At 40.9% G+C, this 21,214-nt stretch overlaps 1 protein-coding gene across 7 annotated transcripts in view; it reads left to right on the top strand.

Annotated features, from left to right (window-relative positions):
• The window catches only part of TRAK1 (trafficking kinesin protein 1), a 127,321-nt gene extending 111,173 nt beyond the window's left edge, over positions 1-16,148 (top strand). For 4 of the 7 annotated variants that reach the window (XM_064417213.1, XM_064417217.1, XM_064417224.1 and 1 more), the window contains 3 exons: positions 102-431; positions 9,040-9,142; positions 13,168-16,148. In XM_064417213.1, coding sequence (XP_064273283.1) covers positions 102-431; positions 9,040-9,142; positions 13,168-13,966 — 1,232 coding nt within the window. In that variant the 3' untranslated portion in view covers positions 13,967-16,148. The remainder of the gene's footprint in view (positions 1-101; positions 432-9,039; positions 9,143-13,167) is intronic. The other 3 variants (XM_064417194.1, XM_064417243.1, XM_064417234.1) reach the window with 1 other exon arrangement.
• Positions 16,149-21,214: the final 5,066 nt, after the last annotated feature.

Here is a 21,214-nt window from a genome sequence, read left to right as displayed (position 1 = left end):
CCCAAACCTTTGGTCTTCTAGATAAATTAAGTGGGGCTTTGTGTTTTAGGTCCTGCATTGCTTACTAATTGATTTTGGTTGTCTTTCTGTTCCCTTTCAAGGTTCTGCCACTTTGCACCACTGGCAGCAGCTGGCTCAGCCTCACTTGGGTGGGATCCTGGACCCGAGGCCCGGGGTTGTCACTAAGGGCTTCAGGACCCTAGACCTGGACCTGGATGAAGTGTACTGCCTTAATGACTATGAGGAAGATGAGACAGGTGACATTTCTTACAAGGGCCTAACTACCTCGACGCCAGTTCAGCACACAGAGACCTCAGGTGAGAGGTCACAAGCACAAGTGACTGTTTCAGAGAACAAGAATAACCCCCGCCAATCTCAGGCTTTCACAGAGGAGATGCAGGAGTCCGCGACTGACGATGATGAGGGGTCTGGTGAGGGAAACTCATTAAGTCCAGTAAAAATGACATCTTTACAGGATTTTGATTACTGGGCCATTCTCACGTCTCTTCAGAACAGCATCCATAATATGGCTTTGTGTGTAGCATCTGCACGATAGTGCGTGCAGTGGTTAGAACATAACCATTCTAACATTGGCTCAAATATCTTTTCTTTGATAATCTTTTAATTTGTTTTTCAGTAACAGCATCTGTGGTCAATATTTTACTCTATTTTGATAAGAGAAGGCTGCTAAAAGGAAGTGGTTCATTCACAAACGTTTGTGTGGCATGTATTCAACTTGTGTGTGTATTTAGTGCGCACTGTTAAGTGTGTGTAATGTACAGATTACATATATTTTGTATTGCTGTAGTGCAGATACTCTTCTGACAGTTCATAAGAGGTGATGCCATGTTTTAGATGTTTGTATTTTGGGAAAAAAAACAAAGACTAAATGATTTGTGCACTAAAGGTGCCTCCATCTTGCCTTTGCTGAAACAAATGGAGTGCCTTGAAAACCACCAAAGAAATCCTGAAAGTCTAATTCACGTACCTCAGATACAGTTACCTGTTTTTAAAGTCCTTCTGAGATAAAGAATTAAGGGAATGTTTTTATTGCAGTGACTAATAACATTTGCCTTTATTCTTTCTCCATCACACTATTAAACCCTGTTCTTCGTATTTATACCGTATTAAGACGTAAACATTTTGACACAGTACTGCATGAGTTATTAGATACTCTGAACTTACTCTAGCAGGCTGTTATTGCACAAGATTACAGATTCTCAAGACTATAGGTGTGTTTTGAGTTTGTGTGGTTTCTCTCTTGTTCTTGGGATTTGGGTTTCTTTGTTTTAATAAGCTATACAGTCTTCATTAAGATATGCATCTGGTAAAGAATTATATTTAGTCCAGAATCAGAAAATTGCCAGAACTCCTTTTTTTTCCAGACTTCTTGTGTTTGTATAACTACTTTAAATGAAGACGCTTCCTTCCCTCTCCTTTTTCTGGGGTAAATCATAATTTAATATTTGGCTGATCTTTGGAAGATTAGATTGTCTCAGGGCTAGACAATAATATTTCTGTTTTTATCATGACGTGCAGAGTATCTTCAGCTCTCACTGCAATGGCAGTTCAGTGCTTTCAGCTATTGAGTATAAGCTACTTTCTACAGTCAGTTGTATTAAGGTTAAACTTCAAATCATGGAATCATTAATGCTGGAAAAGACCTCTAAGATCATTGAGTCCAGGCATTAGCCCAGCACTGCCAAGTCCACCACTAAACCATGTCCCCAAGTGCCATATCCACAGATCTTTTAAATACCTCCCAGGGTAGCGACCAAACCACTTCCCTGGGCAGCCTGTTCCAGTGCTTCAACATCCAAACACTTCAACTTCCCTTTCCATTGGCAAAAGTTGTTCTTGTTCTATGAGATCCCAGAAAGAAAGTTTATATTATTTTTTATATTAATATGAAAATAAATAATACCTCTTCGGGCAGTTGTGTACCATTTTGGATATTATCCAGGTTTTTATAATTTTGAAGAGTCTGAGTAACAACAGCAAGAAAAGCTGGAGATATAAGAAACATGGACTGAAATAATCAAAGATTAAATAACTGGTGGTTTTAGGATCCAGGGAATAAAAGATTCAACAAAATATATGATTACTTTTAAAATGTCTTGCTATAGAGAGGAAGGGAATTAGCAGTTCTTCATGAACTCAGAGCAGAGTAAATGTGAAAAAAAATGTTGCTTGGGTTACATTTTTAAGAATTTTCTAATTTTAAGTGTTCAATACAGGAACATGTCAAAAAAGTAAAAGATTCATTGTCATGGGCTAAACATAGATAAGGATATAGTTTAGTTCCTTGTTGTTTTTGTTTTTTTGGTTTTTTTTTAAGAACAAATTATTCTAACATTTCTGGGTAATAATTTGAAAGAGTTCTTTCTTTCAAGTAGAGCAATAGAAGTAGGCCTGCTTCATGTTTACAAACTGGTTAGAAAGCCTAGTATTTCCTTCCATTTTCTATCTCCATTATGATTTGAATAAAGGTCACTGTTTATGAACAGGTTATTTACTGGTTACTGCAAACTTTTCCTGGGAAAAGTTTATTTAGACAGGTGTTTTAAGCAAATTCCCCACCTTATAAATTGACAAAATAGATAAAATCAATGAAATTGCTCTAGCAATCTTATTTTACCTTTTATTGTTTGCTGAGTCATTTTAATACATTACAGAAATAAATGGGTCAAAATTAATAACTTTGCATAGAATGAACAAGTGCACTGAAAACTTTAATTTCTCATTCTTTTGCCTTCTTTCAAATTGTCCTGTTTCATAGGATTTAGGAGTATCCATGAGCTACCATATCATTATTGATCGTGTTGCTCAAATGGAGTAAAGACACTGTGTCTGCTTTTTGTTGAAGCAATTTGTTAGGCATTGTACAAGGAGGAGATGATTGTGGATTTTTTCGTAATAGGCACTTACTAATGGAGCAGTACTTTTTAGGATCCACAATCTGTCCACTGAAGAATGTACTTTGGGAGAGGGAGGTGCATGCTTAGCTTATGAATTTATTTTGTATTTAAATATTGTGTAGCCATTGCTTCTCCTCAGCAGTCTTTCTTCTAGATTTCTGTGTAGGAAATTCAAGGCAGGTAGGGGTGTGTATGGACATGTGGCACCTCATCATGAGTACAAGGTTACAACATCATTGCTTGCCTGATTCCAGTTGGGAATTGGTTCCAGTTGGCAGCATACAGAACAAACTCTTTCTAGAGAATGTGGAAGTAAAATAAAAAGGGAATGAATAAAAAATCTTGCACACCGTCTCTAGCGATAGTGCCTTTGCTTGTAATCCAGGATAGCTCCATTGTGGAAAATCTCATTCAAGAGTCTGTAAAAGCCAGAAGGTATCTTCTTACACTTGCTGTTGGCAGGACATAAAGTGTGCCAGTCTAGAGCTATAGCCTCAGACCAAAAAGTCTTTAGTAATACAGTGCCTACAAGGACCTTCCCAGCAGATGTAGATCATCTTAGTCTGTTGGGCAGGTTTCTGCTTCAGTTGATTGTATGCTCTGAGGTTTGTATCTTGCCTTTTTTGCAATGGATATGTTCTCTGTCACAAATACTATTCATATTGCCATTCTGTGTGTGCAGAGTGCTGCTCAAAATGAGCCCCAGCACTTACTTTAACTTCCCATCTCAGGAGAGCAAACACTGCTGGTGCCAAAAATATCTTGTAGCCAAAACAAGTGTATTCAGAACAATTGTGATAGATATTCTGTTCTTGGGATAGAGTCAGAAATCATTCTGACTAAAAAAGGAAAATTTATGTTCCTTGTGTTTTCTTGTCCATATGTTGAAACCTGTAGTACCCATTGATCTATAAAACAGCTTCTTCACCATAAATGCATATTCTATCCCAATTATGGCACTGAACATTTCAGGAGAAGTTAGCACACATGTGACATATGGTCTGCAGTTAGTCTATTGGAGCCATGCAGTGTGTGTGAGCAAACTTTATGGAGGATTGTGAATTCCAAAGTTGCAGTTCTAGCTTAATGGGTTGAGTTTTGTGTATCACTTGTGTAGACTCTCTAGCTTAAGTGGAATTGTAGAGAAATTACAGGACACCGTGTTCTTAAAATCATCTGGGACAAGTAATTTTTGCGGCACAATTTTTTTGTAACCTCAATTTTTATTTTTTTTTTTTGTTCTGTGAAAGAAACTAGTATATTATAAAACTGTACAGAATCTGTTTTGGAGGGAGGGTTTGTTTGGGTTGGCTTTTTGTTTGGTTTGTTGTGGTTTTTTAATTTGCTGGCTGTCATGTTTCCCTTAAAGAAACAAATGGAACCCCAGCCACTCAAAGCACTTAATAATGTTATAAATGTTCTAATTTTGAAGTTGGAAGGGCTACACTTGATGCAGTATGCTTGATTGCTTGCTACTATTGGGTGCATAAAATGGTTTTTCAGTACTTGCATTTGTTAATTCCATTGATTGATTGCTTTGAATAGACATGTGCACAGAATTATGGGATCAGCACTCTTGTACTTCATGCTTAGACCTTAACCATGATATAGAGGGCTTTCCAAATAGAGGCCCAAAATCACAAGAACACATAATGAATGTATTATGTTTGAGTTGTTTTCAGCAGCATTACTACACATGCTTCTAAAAAGTTATCATTGTACAGAAAAGCAATAAATTTTGTAACTCCTCTCAGAACTAAGGTATTGATGCATATTTAAATATATTTTATTTTCAAATGGCATGAATATTTTCACAGTAATTATTTTTTAAGAAAAGCTGTCAGCAGTTGCTTTCTATGCTATGCTGTTAAAATGCTTGAATTTTAATTTCAGGGTCCTAGCCTGCATAAAGTTATGTTGAAGCCACATTAAATACTTTGAAGTCTTTTTACATCTATGCTGTATGGTTATAAACATAAGAGAAAGTGATCTCAGCCAGAAGAACACCCTGTCCAAGGAATACCTGCCTTTGTTCAGTTTTTCCCCTCTTCCTGTTTCCAAGGGCAAAATAAATGAAAATTTTGGAAAATCAGGTATTCAGAAAATAATTTTGTTGTTTAAGAAACATAACAAAAGCCATGCTCTTGATGCAGATGTATGAATTCCTGGAGGTTTTGAGTATTCATGGTGGCATCTTTAGGAGAGCACCATTTCACATTTTACAGCTGTTGTTTTTATACTTATCTCTTTCTTGTTGTAGTGGTTCACCCAGGCATCAGATCCAGCTTAATCTATATTCCCCCTATGCTGTCAGCCAGGCATTTTCAGTACAGGTAGCACTGGATATCAGAGCTCTCACCTTTAGCCCCCTGAAGGGGATGGACTCTGCTAAATCTAGACACTGCATGAAGCCACTGTCTTGTCTCGTGGATCCTAGTGGGGTTTTGTGACCTACTTTCCAGTAATTTCACCTCACTCAAGAATGGAATTAGTGGCACAAACTGGCAAAAGTGAAGTCCATAGCCTGTGTTCTAGATGATCACACAGTAGGAAAAAAAAAAAGTCTCCTAATGGTCCTTCGTTATCCTCTTTTAAAGCAGGCAGACTTTTCTATTCATCAATAAACTTCTAATGCTTAAAACACCATCTGTTGCTCTAATGATGCCTAAGTCTGATTGTCATTCCATTCCTGTTTCTACAGCCTGTGCTAAAGGAATGCCCTAATTCCAGTGTGCTCCCTGCTCAAATAGCAGGCAACCAGGTTCCCTCCTTTTCTTGAAACATGTCAAAGTAATGATGGAGTAGAGTGGGTTGCTTCACTGTTGTACAAAAGCGTTAACTTTGTGCCAGTCTGGATCCAACCATACTCTAAAGATTTCCCAACTTTTTTGAAGTTATTTTCCTAATAAATCTGTATGTGCCAGGATAGGTGTTTGTATAAAATGCATGGATTTATTGGTCCCCTTCAGCTCTCTGCCTCCTCACTGTTATTTCAGCACAACAACAAATTTGGATTTTGATCCAATGATACAAAAGTTAGTGGCATCTTAGTATAGCTACCTCTTAAAAATCTTCCTCAAACTTAATTTGTCTTGACATCTTCTTGTGAGTGGGGCAGGCCACTTGTTGGCCTTCTGTAACTTTGTACCTTCCTCTACACAAGCTGGTTGAAAATCCAGTAAAAATGGCCATTTGAGAGTTCCCTGGGCAGAAGGTCATGTCCTGAATATTTTACTGTTTAGACCTAGCAGAATGGCCCACAGGCTCTGAGTCCTGCAGCTGGATCTGAGACAGCTCTGAGACATAAAATCAGTTTTGTGTTTTGTGAGGAACGTCCTGTTTGTTCTACCAGAAGATGGAGCTCTCTGCACTCAGTTTGACTGGAACCCACCTTTTTTTTTTCTCAGTTTTTTAAAAGGTGTTTTTACAATAGTGTTTGTACTTACAGAAGAGTCCCTTTCAGCTATGATGGTTTGCATTTTTCCATAATGCCTGTGAATTTTTTGAGAAAACTTAATAAGGTGAAGAATCATTAATTCCTGAGTGCTGAAACATGAAACAGCAGAAATCTTAGGTTTAGATTTAATTTTAATTTACAGAGAAAATGCACTAACAATTTGCACCTGTTGGGTTCTTGATGGATGAAAGTACATGATGTTTCTGTAAATTTTGTTAAGTACTGAATTATGCACAGATTCTTTTTCATACAGATGTGAAGCCTTGTTGTTAAACTGTGACTACTTTGGAAAAGAGGGTATAAGTAAAACATTTGGTTTCAGACAGTTACATGCAGCAGATGTTTATATTCAAGAGAATAATTTGACATATGTAAATGTGAAGATAGTCTTTCTTGTTAGAAAAATGTATTACTTCCTCATGAACTTAGACCATCTCAGGAGATGACCATTCCTTTGTAAAATTATTAAGTTAGAAATTAATAATTTTGTTTCTATTTGATAAACTTTGTTCATTTACAGCAACAGGTTCTCACTCTTTTTACTGTGTCCAAAGGATGGAAAATGCTACAGCAATATGATACAACCCATTGTTGACTGATGAAGGATGAAGCTGGTACAGGACTTTCTTAGTGGTATTTGAAGGGTGAAATACATCTTTGGAAATTGATAGATTTTTTTCATCACTTCAGTTTGTCTCCTCTGATTAGAGCTAGTGATTTCTCTACTTTTAGCAGCCTTCTCCTATCTTTGACTCATTAATAGCAATGAGTCTTGCTTTTGCTAATGCAGCTATGTTTCTTCAATGTGCCTGTCTCCAATCTGAGGGGATGCCCAGTGGATATTACAAATGGGGAAAATGCACTGATTGTATTACAGCTATGTGCTTTGGGTTGAGCTTGCAATCCTAAACCAGCATTGCTTTATTCTGTTCTCTATTCATCATCCAGGGATAATTGCTTTGTTTCTAATTGATTTATGTTAAAGTCCTGTGTTTCTCTAAATAACCAAGTTTTTCATGTCCAGTTATTTGAGTTCTTTCTCCAGATTTTCTTATAACTCTCTACAATATGGAGAGAATCATGATTGCTAGGCTGTGCTCCCTTGTAATAGCTTTTGTAGTGCTCACACTAATCTCTAAAGCAACTGGATTCCTGAAGCATCATAATTACCATCTCTGGAGGTGAAGTAGAGCTTGTTGTTATGTTATGCTGTGCTAACATTTGAGTGTGTTAACATGACACTCCAGTGGGTCCTCAGAAATATCCTTCTCTAATGTACAGCCGTACATTCCAGCGCTGACTAGAAGTCACCTCACACTGTATGCTCAGCCACTTCTGCTTCCACTGTTCACACTGCCCATGCTCTACCCTTCCCACACTGCTTATCTGTGTTCTTGAAGGGCTACCTAACCACACATACTGTTTTGGAGCTGCGATACTTTATATGTGGAAAAGGGAACACAGCCACAATTAAGATTTGCCTTGCTTCTGCTGAGCTGCTCTGGGAGTTCAGAATGGTGTCTGGTCCAGCTGGTCGATTTGTCTGTCTTTTGCAATGTGTTGAATAGTTGTGTACTGTGGTATTAAAATGTGGCTTAATCAGGGAATGGCTCAGAGGGTTGGGTAGGACTGGTGGGGAGGGACCTACACATGGTTTTTATTGTGCATGTCTTCTGACCACTGCTAAATTTGGTTACTAAATAAGAGAACCTATGCAATCATGATATCTTTGATGTAATATTTAACTCTGGGTGTTTTTCAACCAGCTTTTCAGATGCATGGCTCTTAAATTCTGTAGTTTTTTTGCAGTGACCACAGCTGCATTATATAGCAGGTTAACACAGCCACAGAAGTATTTCTACTAAGAAGAAAGAAGTTTGCCTAAGTCCTTAATTTTTAAAACTAAGCTGTATTGCTTCTTTCCCAAATCACTGATCTATCACCAGAGTGGCAGTTTTACAGCCACATTTGTTAGGAAATTTGCTTACTGCACCGTCTACAAATATTTGAAAACTGCTATACTATGCAGCTGAGGACATACATTTTTAAAGAACCTAATCACATGCACAAGAGAAATGTCACAGATGTACAGTAGTGGATCCAAAAAAACTATCACTTTCCATATTGTGGATATGAAAAGTCAGAGAAACAGCAATTAATGTGTGTCCCTCCCCTCCCCACCCCAACAATCTGTATTCCTGTAGCATTAGCCAGATGGATCCATTACTGAGAAGTAATGGGGATACCTTTTTGTGGATCAATCTAAAAGCTGAAAGGCACAAACATTTAGAAAATCCTGGTGCTCCTGAGCTGGTACTAGAAAATTTTGCTTGTAATTTCCCTGATGCAAGCTGCTAGTTTAGATAAGGACTAGATTTCAAGCACTGCCTGGCCTAAATTTGGTTGGAACAAGACTTAATTTGCAGTGTTTGTGATCATGGGCAAGTTTCAGCAGACCTTTTTAGCACTGGCCTTGGAGTCCTAGAGGTGTTTATTTTGGAGAACAAGTGTCTGTTTAACACTAGTACTTGGCCATTTCACTTTTCTTGCACTGATCCCATCAAGGTGCCTCATCACTTTTTGCATCTGTCTTATCAGCACACAGAAGTTTGGTTTTCCCCTTTTCTGTGTAAAATGCAAAGAATTTGCTTTTTTTTAATTTAGTACCTCATCCTGGGAAGTGCATGTCACAAACCAACTCCACCTTCACCTTCACCACCTGCCGCATTCTGCACCCCTCCGATGAGCTCACACGAGTCACGCCAAGGTAAGGGATTCTCATGGTGGCAAAGCCTTCAGCTCTATCAGAGTTTCCCCTCTAAGCAAATGCAAAATAATAGCATAAGCATAGGCATTGACTGCAGTGGTGAATTACAACACCCCCACCAATTATTCCGCCCGTTTTGAGTTACCAGAGCCTGAATTTGGGAGGCTTGTGTGATGTTTTAAAAAGCCAATCAAAGTTTCTTAAATTTTGTTGTCTCTAGTGAAGATATTGCAGGATCAGACATAACTATATTGGCTTCTGATATCCAAAGTGGGCTACTCCTCATCTTAGACTAGTTGTCATATGTGAATGCCCAGGATGTAATCTCTTACCAAAAAAGATGACAGGGTTTTCCAGGGAGGAAGTCTAAATATTTCCTCTCAGAAAAGAAAAGAAAAAAAAAAAAAAAAAAAAAAGGGATGTGCAGGTTAAGGAATCCAGGAACTATGTGAGGAATGGAGGAGGACATATGCCTTAATTGGAAACAGGGAGATATCTACTTTGTTTCTTGGTGTAGTTATTGGAAATTAATTCATAGTTGCCAGACTGAAAGTAACAAGCTGGTGATGCAATAGCAATTGGCAGTGTAGACACTGCATGCCCACAGAAGGCGGTTCTGTGGCCTTATGGAAGGTGAAGATCTGAGAACCAGAGGTGGGTGGTGTGAATTTCGTACCTAAAGAGGGAGCTTTCCTCCCATAGCAAATCAGGATTTACAGAATGTTCTTTTCTGTTTATAAGGACAATGTCTCATTGCTTTCTGTGCCCCTTCCAGCTCCTCTGTGGGAGTGTACCACTGTGTAGGTCCCCATGCAGAGGTGTTGTGCCTACACTTGTTTAGACATGAGATAGGCACTGATTGCCTATAAAGGGCATGAAAAATAAGGGTATTGAACATGAAAACCTATCAGGTGGAAAGGAAATATATGGCGTTTAAATGTAATTATTTTGCTTCACTTTCTGAACTAAGTTAGTTATTAGTGGCCTGGCTGGCTTTTTTTTTTCTCTATTCTGTCTTTCCCTTCAGCACAATTACTGAAGAGATCCTCTTATATGGCTGTGGTTCTATTTTAATTTTCTTGTTATTGTTGAATTGCTGTCAGTTGTGATCATGATAAACTCTTTGGCTACTACATATAACAAATCAGTCAAAAAAGACAGCTAAATTCAGTGCATTTTCAGCTGCCTTAGTTAAGTGGAAGTTCATAATTCGTTCAGGAGAACAAAGGGCAAAACAAACAAAATCATGTTTTCAGCAGATGTTTAAGGAGCTCCTCCTTACCAACTATAAATGATTCTTCACAGGTCATGTGAGGAGGACGAGAAACTGCGTTATGTCTCGTTGTGATGAGAGGAGGTGTAGGGCAGACACTGTGACCCAGCGTGGTCGGGGGTGAGCAGCACTGCCAGCAGCATCTGCGTTGGCAGGGTCACGTACAAGGAATGCTAGTGTGTGTGGCACCAGCTAACCCCCAGAGGTCTGGCATTTACCTGCCTGGTTACATTTTAACCTGTGCTACCCCAGGTGTTGCTCTAACCTGACTAAATTTCATCCAGCTAAATGAAATGCTCCCTTATTTGTTTCTCTTCTCAATCTAACTCTGAGACCATCACTGGGCTGAGCTGCTGAGGCCACTTTGAGTCTGTTTCTGCAGTGGTGTCCAGGGCACCCTGCAGTGTTGGTCAGTTTGATGGGGAAAATATTTCCCAGTTAAAGCAATGCCAAAATGATCAAATGGGAAAAAAAGGCAACATCTGCAACTGCTTTCTTGCAGGCATGGCTTGTTTTTTTAATTGCACTGTAGTGTATAACTGTGCTGAAAAATCAGTAGAAATACTAATCTACATGCCTGTGCAACCCAAATCTGTACCTGGAAAGAGTGAAGCTCTAAACTGTTGTAGTGCTATAATTTTCATCTTGTGACTAGGATATCTTGGAAGCCTGGTAATTAACACCATATGCCTGGATTTCTGAAATGTATATGGTCATACCTTGTAGAAAGTCAGTTCATGCAGTAACTTCTCTTTCTTTTCTCTCCCTCATGCTTTTCAAGACTTCTGTATTCTGTATTTAGCTGTATGGGAGATGTACCACTGGGGTGATGTTGGATGCACAGTGGATTTAGTTCCACTGGAATCAGGATTATGAGGGTCCAGCTTTAATCAGCGCTTAAAAGAAGAATTGTGAACCAACTTCTTTCCATTCAGCCTTGCCTTCAGAGTGGGTGTGCTGCTGCAGTGGGTGTGCGTGGCCTCCATAGCTTTGGAGAGATCCACGTGCTGGGAGAGATCCTTCTGCCCTGCTGCTGCCTCAGCCCAGTCAGAAAGGACAGGACCTCAGGATGTGCCTTAGCACATCTGCCACCTGCACTGACAGCCGCAGCACACACGGGGGTGCAAGGAGACTGAGTCCAGAGCCACTTAGCAGGGCTGCATTTCAAATTACATTTTCTGGTTTTCTCAAATAAGTGTTTCACTGCAGTATACCAGGAGGAATATATGGGATTCCTCTTGCTGAATTACAACTGCAATTCAACTTCCTCAATTTCACTTGCTTATGGTAAAGGTTGGTACAGTTCCAAGCCATTGTTAGAGATCATGTTGGTCAGATCCTATTTAGCCTTGGAAAGAAGACATTACTTGACATTTCATATCATCAGGCTAATGTTTTCTTAATTAAGGAGTGCCTTAAAGATAGTGCTGATTTTAGTCCATGGGACTAGATTTTCTAGTGTTATGTGGATTCACATCACCTGCTCACTGTAAACTATGGATCTTGATGATGTTCTAAGCTCGCCAGAAGCTGCAGCTCAAAGCATTCCAGGGTGTCTAACCTGATATGCACAGTAGTGTTGGCTACACAGAGCTCATTAATGTAAGGTGAAATGAGACTGAAAATTCCAGTCAAGATACCATCTCAGCCCCTTTTGTTCATATGGGCAAAAAAAACATGTAATTTAGTCATTAGCTAGAGTCTTCTCTTGGAAATCCAACCAGATTGTCTCAAAGTGGCTCTTTGAAATGCTTTTCTTGGTGCAGAGAACCTTGGTGCAGAGAACTTTAACTTAAAGTCGCACATTATGGCTGAGCCAATCCAACAGCATGGCTCTGCTGAAAAGGGAAGATCCCACACTCTCCCCTCTTCCTTCCCCTCTTCCTTCCCCTCCCAGCTGCTTAGTTTTCCCACTTTCTTGAACTGGCTTTACTTTCTGTCTGACTTTTGCTGAGTGTCTTCTACTTGCTAACCTGGCAAGGTAAAGGAGTAGATTTCCTTCTTTAAACAGTGGTGAGCTCACGTCGGTAAATCCTTTGTTAGCATCAAGTGTTGCACTGCTCAAAACTCTTTAAATGCCATTAGAGGGGGTGAACCTATGCTTAGGAGATATTACTGTGGGATCTAAAAAAAAAATTCTTTTTATTTGTGTGTATGTACTTGTGGCAAAGACCATAATTTGCTTGTGGTTAGAAAAAGTTGGATTTTTTTTTTTCTGAAGGTGCATGGAACTCTTGGGATTCTCTCAAACAGACATGAGTTTGGAGTGTCATAGATATCCCACATGCCTTGTTTCTGGAATAACTAAATACACCATGCCTTAGTGAATGAGTGCTCAGTTCTATGTGCTCAGAAGCGACACTAAAAAGTGCATGTTTTGCTTATACCATTAGTCCAGTCTCCTGCATTTCCTTGTCTCTTAGAAGCAACTGGGAGTTGTGACAGTCAGGAAGAAAAAGTGAAGGTGTTGATCACAAACCTGTAAATAGTTTATCAGGAGAAATGTGGTGCTGGGTGTTGGCAGTGGCATTAATCCTGTGAGACTGGGCTCTGAAGTGTGCAAGGTGGAGATGTGTTTTGTGAGATCTGATGGTTTTGCACTTGTAATCACATTTTTGGGAGGCTGGGAACTGTCAGTGTCCTCTTCACTCTCCAAATGGATAAAAGGCCCTGCTCAGAGTTAAAAATCTTGCCTGTAGTAAATTTCAATTTTCTAGTGGAGAGAATAATTGGAGTGCTCCTTTGCTTTCAGCCTTAACGCAGCACCTACTCCAGCTTGTGGCAGCATTAGCAATCTGAAGGGCACCCCGGTGGCTACTCCCTGCACTCCTCGGCGTCTGAGTTTGGCCGAATCCTTCACCAACCTCCGGGAATCCACGACAACGATGAGCACGTCCCTGGGGCTGGTGTGGCTGCTGAAGGAAAGGGGCATCTCAGCAGCAGTGTACAATCCACAGAGCTGGGACAGAGCCAGCAGGAGCACCCTGCTGAACACGTACTCCCCGAAAATGGCAATCATTCCTTCCACTCCACCAAACTCACCCATGCAGACACCTTCTTCTTCCCCTCCATCTTTTGAGTTCAAGTGCACCAGCCCACCTTATGACAACTTCTTGGCTTCGAAGCCTGCTAGTTCCATCTTGAAGGAGGTGAGGAATAAAAAGAACATCAGGAACAGTGAGAGCCAAACTGACGTGTCTGTTTCCAACCTTAATCTCGTGGACAAAGTCAGGAGGTTTGGTATTGCCAAAGTTGTGAGTTCAGGGCAAACGTCAGCTGCTCCTTTAACTAATGACCAGGGACCTCTTCTCTGTGGGGCACAGGGACCAGTGAGGGCCCTTGTCCCTGGAGGCCTGGCACCTGACGGCCTCCCCTTGGGCTGCCCTGCCGTGACCAGTGCCATCGGGGGCATCCAGCTGAACACTGGCATCCGAAGGAATCGGAGCTTCCCCACCATGGTGGGTTCCAGCATGCAGATGAAAGGCCCAACGTCCCTCACTTCGGGGATCCTCATGGGAACCAAGCTCCCGAAGCAAACTAGCTTACGATGAAGGACTTTATTTTTACAGCTAGTCTTTTTAAATGAAAATACTCGGATTCTTTCTCCAATCTCCTTTTCCTTTCCCCACCACCCCTTCATTGCCTCTTGAGTTTGACAAATCAACTTTGTGCCTAATGGGAGAAATGTGTAAACTTTGTATAAAATGTGTAAATATGTACCAGATCTATTGTAACTAATTGGATTATTTTACTGTTCAATCGAGTGCAAAAGGCTCTATGTTATGATTGCTGTATTAAGGTTAACTTGCTAACCTTTTGAAAAGGTTTTTTTTTTTAAGATGCACTGAAAAAAAGCGAAAGAGCAAAACCAACAAAAAATAACTTGACTAGAAAAAGGTGAATTCTGTAGCTAGCCTAACTTGAGTCAAAGGTGCATGGGAAGCTATTGAATGTGTTATGTGAGACCTCTCATTACATCACTTGAAGCATGGGAGCATTTGTGCTTCATTAAATACTGAAAAAAGCACTCAGTTTAACATATGGTAGTTTTAATTTTGCCTCTGTAGATGAGTTGAGCTGAGTTATTGGAGTGCCTGGCTATTATGCCTGAATGGATGAAACCTTTTTTTTTTTTTTTCCTGTTCTGTATTTGCCTCCTGCCCAGGATTTATAAACTTGAACTAATACTGTGTTGAGGTCAGCAGGCTTACTGGGTACCTGGGATATTGACATATTCCTACCACGGCTGTTTCCTTTGGCACACTTACACTTTGTGCAACTTCTTTCTTTGTTGTTCTTTTGTTCTGTTTTGTTTTGTTCTTCAATGCTGCACTGGATTGTGGAAGGGAAAACGCTTTACTATGTGTTGCTGCCACTGAAACGTGCTTTGTCAGTGCACCCAAAGAGAACAGTTTTCACAACTCGCGAGGTAAACATGGCAGTGACTTCCTAGAAGTCCCAGTTGCGGAACAGATCGACAGATAAGAATGTTATAAAAGAACATGTAGCAAAACCAGTATTAGGAAAAGGTGAGTCCTTGAACCTCAGCAGAGAACCACAGAAAACATTTAGTAACGGAATGGTACAGGCAGGAAGGAGCAGCTTGCAGCCCTCGTGCTGATCTTCGTGTTTCATGCATGTCAGAGACCGTGGCCTTGTAAGCAGGGTGAGAATATTCTCCACCCATTTTTTGTTTCATTTCTTCAGAGAAACCTTCTTCATCCAAAGTTGGGCCCTAGCATAGGTAAAAGTAGGGGAAATGCTTTATTTTCGCAGTGTTTTCAAAATGAGGACGATTCCCGCCATACAAACGTATAACCCCCTACTTTTTCAGAAAGGAAACTAAAGACCTCACACAACCTTTAGTTGCCAGGCAATCCTAATTATATTGCAATTTTTTCTCTGTTTCTCCCAACCTTCTGCTGGGTGCTTGTAGAAAGAGTTGAAATGCCTTGGAACTGGAACAGACTGGAGGGAGCTTGTTTCTAGAGTGGAGCTCAGATACAAATATTTTTTGGAAGAGGGGATGAAGAGGAGCAAAGCAGGGAGAGTTTAGCATCTACTTTCTTTTCCTTGCACTTCTTGTGGCATCTAAAATCAAGCTCCCCGTTTGTTACCATTGTCACACTACACGTAATTGCCGTGAATTGCCATTTGTACCAGACTGTTACTAAATTATTAGCACTGATAATTTCTTGTATAAATGAAACTGTCTTTTAGTCTTTGTGACGAGAGATAGGTGGGTGGTTTGTTTTTTTCTGAATGAAGTAGTTATTGCAGTAGTGCTATGGACACTAAGGATATTTTTTGAGAAAGAAAAAAAACACATCGGTCAGTTACAGCATGTGTTTGAAGACTTCTATTTATTCTATGAACTTACAATGTTTTAGTAAAATGCCATCAGCTCTGTTTGCTGTTGTATGTGTGCACTTATTGCAAGTAAATTTAAGTATCTTTTTATTTGAATGTATCTTAAACCAGTAGATAGAATAACAGTTGATTCTGAAAAAAAGTCATGGACTTAATGGACCATTTTATATACCCAGAGAAAGAAAGCAATACCATAAGAGAACTTAAAGTGTAGAAGGTAATCATGCAATTGGGAAGTATTATTTAGCCTTTAAATAAGCTGTAGGAGCTGTCCACCCACCAGAGAAAGCAATTGTAACACATCAAAATGATGAAATTTAATTTTTTCTTCACTAATATCAATAAAATAACTGAAAAGTTGCATTGTTGTGTGTTCTTCAACTTTTTCCTGTTCTTTTAAGGTGATAAAAGATGTTCCACTTTGATCCCTTGCTCTTATCTCTTAGTTAAAGCAAAATAAGAGGTCATCCTTTGTTTTTTGAAAATTCTTAGACACAGAACTGGTTGGAAAGTTTTCAGGTTTTAAGTTTGCTGAAATCAGTGAATCTTGAGTCAAAAGACAAAAGAGAAGTACCTTTTGATTTTTTAATTTGAGTTGTGAGAATGCAGAATTGGATGTTGTATGGTTTCTGTATTTCGAGGAGGAGAGGAGTTGCACTCTCCTGCGTAATACAGTGCAAAACGTGAAAGTACACAATAAGGAGGAAATATCCTGTGTTTTTCAAAAGAGACAGGACTGAAGTCTGCTGTTAGCCAATATCTTCGTTACTGAGGAAGGGAACATTACAGTGATGAAACATCAGGCAGTGAGGAGCTCAAAACACCTGCACACGTGGTGAAAGCTAAGTAATGGAAAAAGCTCCCTGGAGGAGGGAATAACCAGGCAGTAACTCATAGAAAGATTAGACAGCCTCATTGAGGAGAAGGATGTGTGTGTGTGTGTGTGTGTGTGTGTGTGTGTGTGTGTGTGTGTGTGTGTGTGTGTGTATGAGGTGGAGAGGGAAATCATAGCATTTATATCACATACTTGCTACAGAGAGAGAATGGGACAGCAGTAATGCCAAAATAAACTCACGGAGGGCTTGCATTAGTGTGACGCAGTGCCCTACGCCAGCTGCGAGAGAAGCTGATGCCAGGGCCACAGCCAGGGACTGCCAGTGAGTACAGACACTCATCCTTCCTCTCTGCACAGCTCTGAGCCTGAGGGAAGCTCGTGGTCGGAAAGTTAATGGTTAACAGGAGGGATCCAGGGAGGAGAATCACTGTGCATCCAGCCCTCCTGGCCTGGCAACAGGATCAGTTAAGCAAGTGCCAAAGCAGAGAAGGTGAGAGCTGGCTCTGAGATGCACAGAGGAGCGAGTGTTGAAACTGTCCTCCACCCTGGCAATATTTAAGTATCTCAGAAAATTTTCTGGATGCATCTTCGCTTTCCTCCTGTGAAAGCTGGGTTGGAGGGGAGAGGAGGATGAGGTGCTGAGGATCGTGTCTAAGACTGGGCTGTAGGTGGATCCTGAAACACAGGATGTTCTTTGGAGAGCCAAGACTGGCTAAAAACACCTTTTGAGGCTTCTTCTCTTCCTTTTACATGTATCCTAAGCATTGGATGGCCCCACAACATACTGCTATTGTGCACAGAGTTTAAGAGTTGTTCCCAACTCCCTGAACCCATTTCCTGGCAGCTCTCTGCATTGAATTGAAAAGTCCAGCAATGCTGGTGAGATGTGTCCTGCCTTGCTTTGATACAGACAGCAGCTGCTGCCTGTGGCTTGTATTCACAAGTGAAGAATTAGCCTCGTTCAGCTGTGCTACCACATCTCACTGGGTGCTGCTCAGACCTGCTTTAATTCACTTAACAAGCCAATTGAACCACAGAATGCTAAGGAAAATAAAAGGCCTGAAAGTTACTGGTGCTAAGCAATGTCCTTGGCTATAATGTAGGCAGTGGGCTTTCATGTGAGAGCTGCGTACACTTGAGGAGCCAGTAATGTTTGTGTTTAAAAGATGACAGAGATCTTTGTCCTGCTGAAATAGGTTTCAAGCTGTGCTGAATCCAATTGCTGTTCAACTGACACAGGTACTTAGAAATGATTAGAGCTTTAACAAGCCCACAGCACACATTTTTTTTTCTTTCTTTAAGGGAATTTTAATGAACTTAGGGGATACAAAAATTGAATGCACAGAGAAGCCTTTCGCTGCTCTGCTGGGACATTGAAACGTTCATCTTGTTTGACTTGCAAATTCCTCTGCTCAGGCCTTGGAGAGGGAGCCTGGTCTGCTGTCAGGCTTGCTGAAATGTGCACAGCTGGGCTGCAGCTGCAAACATCTGGCTGGGGCATGTTGCCAGCCCACATGCAGCAAGGATGGAGCAGCTGGGGATGCATCAAAGCTGGGGAAAGGAGAGCAGGATCCACACATGTTCCTGTACGAAATACCGGGGGAGATGAGACTGCTCAGGATCAGGTGCACTGGTGCAGCTGAGATTTCCCTCCCATGCTGCCCCAGCTCCCAGGAAGAGTTGCCTCCCTCCCCAGGCATGGGTGCTTCCTCTCTCTTGCCTGGGTTTCCCTTCATTCCCACAAGGAGCACTTGCTGTTTGCACCCCTTTCACAGCTGTTGTAGGCACAACTCTGCAAAAGCAGAACCACAAGCTTTTCCCAAATAATTTATGTGGAGTTTGCAGCAAGCTGCTCCATTCATGGAGATTTGCCTAGCACCTGTTTTGAAATAAAGTTAATAAAGCTGAAACAGAACCAACTGAATCAAGCTCATGGAGAAAATAAACTGCAATTAAACACAAAAAGGTATTGATTTGCTATTTTGCCAGTTTAAATTTAGCACCTATGCACATGCTTTCATAAAGATAAATTTGGATAAAGCTAAATTAAATGTCAAGAGAGTTGGCAGTGCCAGAAATCTCATCCCAGACAGCACCAGGAGGCTGTGTCAGTGCACTGCTGTGTGTGCTGGAATCTGAGAGGCACTTCTTGGCCCAAAGCCTTTGCTGGATGCAAGGGGTTCCTACCCAGCTGCAGAGCCTCCATTCCTAAGGCTGCTGTTTCCCTTGGGTTAAAACAGAGCAGCCTGGAGAGTGGCTTCACTAATGCCATGGGATAAGAGTTGCAGCTACCAGGGCTGTGTGATTTTCCCAGGTTTGCTGGCTCCCCTGTTTAGCTCAAAATAGCACCTCCAGGTCACCTGGCAGCTGAATGGTGCCTCAGCAGCCTTTACAGCCCTTTCCCATTTGGGAAATTTCTTCTGTTCCCAGAGGAGCAGGTGATGGATATTTTTATGACAATGAGGATTATGTTGCTGAGCTGCCAATAGCCAGCTGCTAGCAGCCAGCTCCCCCTTGCCTCGAGGAACAGCACAGTGTCCCAGAGTCACAGTCACTCTTCATAACTGCTGCAATTGCCCCTGTAATCCTTAATTCTTAACCCTCACTTGTGTCAGTCAGGTTCTGAAACCATTTTTGTGTCTCAGGCAAAGACACTCCTGTCCTGGGGAGCAACATGGAAAAGCTGCCAAACCCATCACCTGACTGCACTGAGGGCTGTGCACTTTCACAGAAATCTTCAGAAGAGAGGAATGGGAAAGAATATCTTTGTATCTCCATCCATCTGCCTGTAGGAAATTAAACAAATGAGAAATAGGAAAGTTGGGGGTTTTTTTTCCCTTATGATAACATCCTACAGTAGTAAGGCTTGATTTGTAACATCACCCACTCCCAACCCCCCTGCAATATATTACAATATTTCATCCTTCATCAGTTTAATCCAGGAGTGGGAACATTTAACGATATTGCTTGAATGTTCCTGACATTAATTTAAAAGACAGCAAAGCAGAAATTGAGTTTCCTCTCAAGTTACTTTTAAAGAAACATCCCTTTGGTGGCAAACATATAAATAAATAAACTTTTAGATTTATTTGTATTTTCCTGAGTTTAAAAAAGATAGATTAATTGGTTTTAATCTCTTGTTTGAAAGGTTTTGAAAAAATGGACACTGCACTATTTTGCTGTGAACAATAACCAAAACCAATGAGAGAATTCAGGTGATTTAGGACTCATTATGCTTGGAAAGGAACCTAAAAAAGCCAAGCTAGGTGGCTTGGTGAACTGGGAGGAGCTTGAGAGGAAGAAACACAGAAAAGCATTTCCATGTTTTCTGTATGAGATGCACAGAAAAAAAAAAAAATTGGTGTTACTAGAGAAGAAAACTCCCTGTTCCTGTTTGCTGAATTCTTCCTTTCACTGCAGATTCTTCAGTACTGTTTGCTCTCCCAGGTGCTGCTGGGAGCAGCTCCTCAAAGTGTTTTTGTGCTCAGCCCTTGGCACAACCATTTTGGTTTGTTTCCCGATGTTGGTTTTAGAAGAATTTTGGTTTAGTGCAAGTATTTTCTATGTATTTTTTTCTACACTTTGTGTTTGCCTATCAAGTGCTGTAGAAATTGCTGCTTCTTTCCTTCGACAAGCACTTGCTTTCTCAAGTGTGACAAATATATTCCTTTTTGTATTAGTGCATACATTTGGGAGAAACTCTGTGAATTATGCAGTGCAAAAATCACCTCCTTTACAATTTAGGGCATTCCTCAGATGTGAGATCCAGCTGCTGAAGGAGACCCAGGAGCTGCAAGGAGGTTGGCTACCTGTGGTGGAGGAGGAGCATGCAGGTAAAACACTTTTTTTGCAGCCTGCCCATGGGCAGAAGGGAATGACTGCAGCAACTGCAGGGTGCTGGCTTTGCACAAGCTGGGATCACTGCCCAGCTCTGAACTTGGGGCTCTCTGCCCTGCTCTGAGCCAGGTAAGAGCTGGACAGAGCCTCCCTCCTCTCCACATCCATGGGCAATGGCCAGCTCAGCCTGTGTGATGCCTGGGAGCCACCTCTTTCATGTAAGGACACGGTGACTAGACTGCTCCAACACCTCTCCCTCTCAGGATCACCTTCTGCTCTGTTCAGGAAGCTGTCTTCATCCCCTCCCAAATGAATGCTTAGCTCACCATACAGCTGGGAATGCTCTGTTTATTCTGTGATTTGCAGCCATCAGCAGAACTTTCACATTGAATTCACAACATAAAACAAATAAGCCAGGACGATGAAGCATGTTGGTTGTTGTCTCTCTTTTTCACTGTTTTAGCACTGTTGGCTGTTCACTGGAAACATGTGGGCTCAGTGTATAACTCAGTCCTTTGCAAACAGGGTCACCATGAAAATAGCTGGTCTTTTCTGACAGTATTGTGCAGCTGTGTTTATATTTAGGCAAGTTCCCTAGAGTTCAAAGCTTTTGGGATTGACACAAGATTCTCTGAAAAAATATATAATCTGACTATTCAACCCATGGAATATATTTGCAGTGCCAAATAAAGCCATTATGCTATCTCTCTTTTATAGTAAGACACCCAGCAACATGCAGTGACAGGACAAGCAGGGA

The sequence above is a fragment of the Passer domesticus genome, chromosome 1, assembly GCF_036417665.1.
Source record: "Passer domesticus isolate bPasDom1 chromosome 1, bPasDom1.hap1, whole genome shotgun sequence".
NCBI classification, from domain to species: domain Eukaryota; kingdom Metazoa; phylum Chordata; class Aves; order Passeriformes; family Passeridae; genus Passer; species Passer domesticus.
This window is presented reverse-complemented; position numbering and strand designations above follow the sequence as displayed.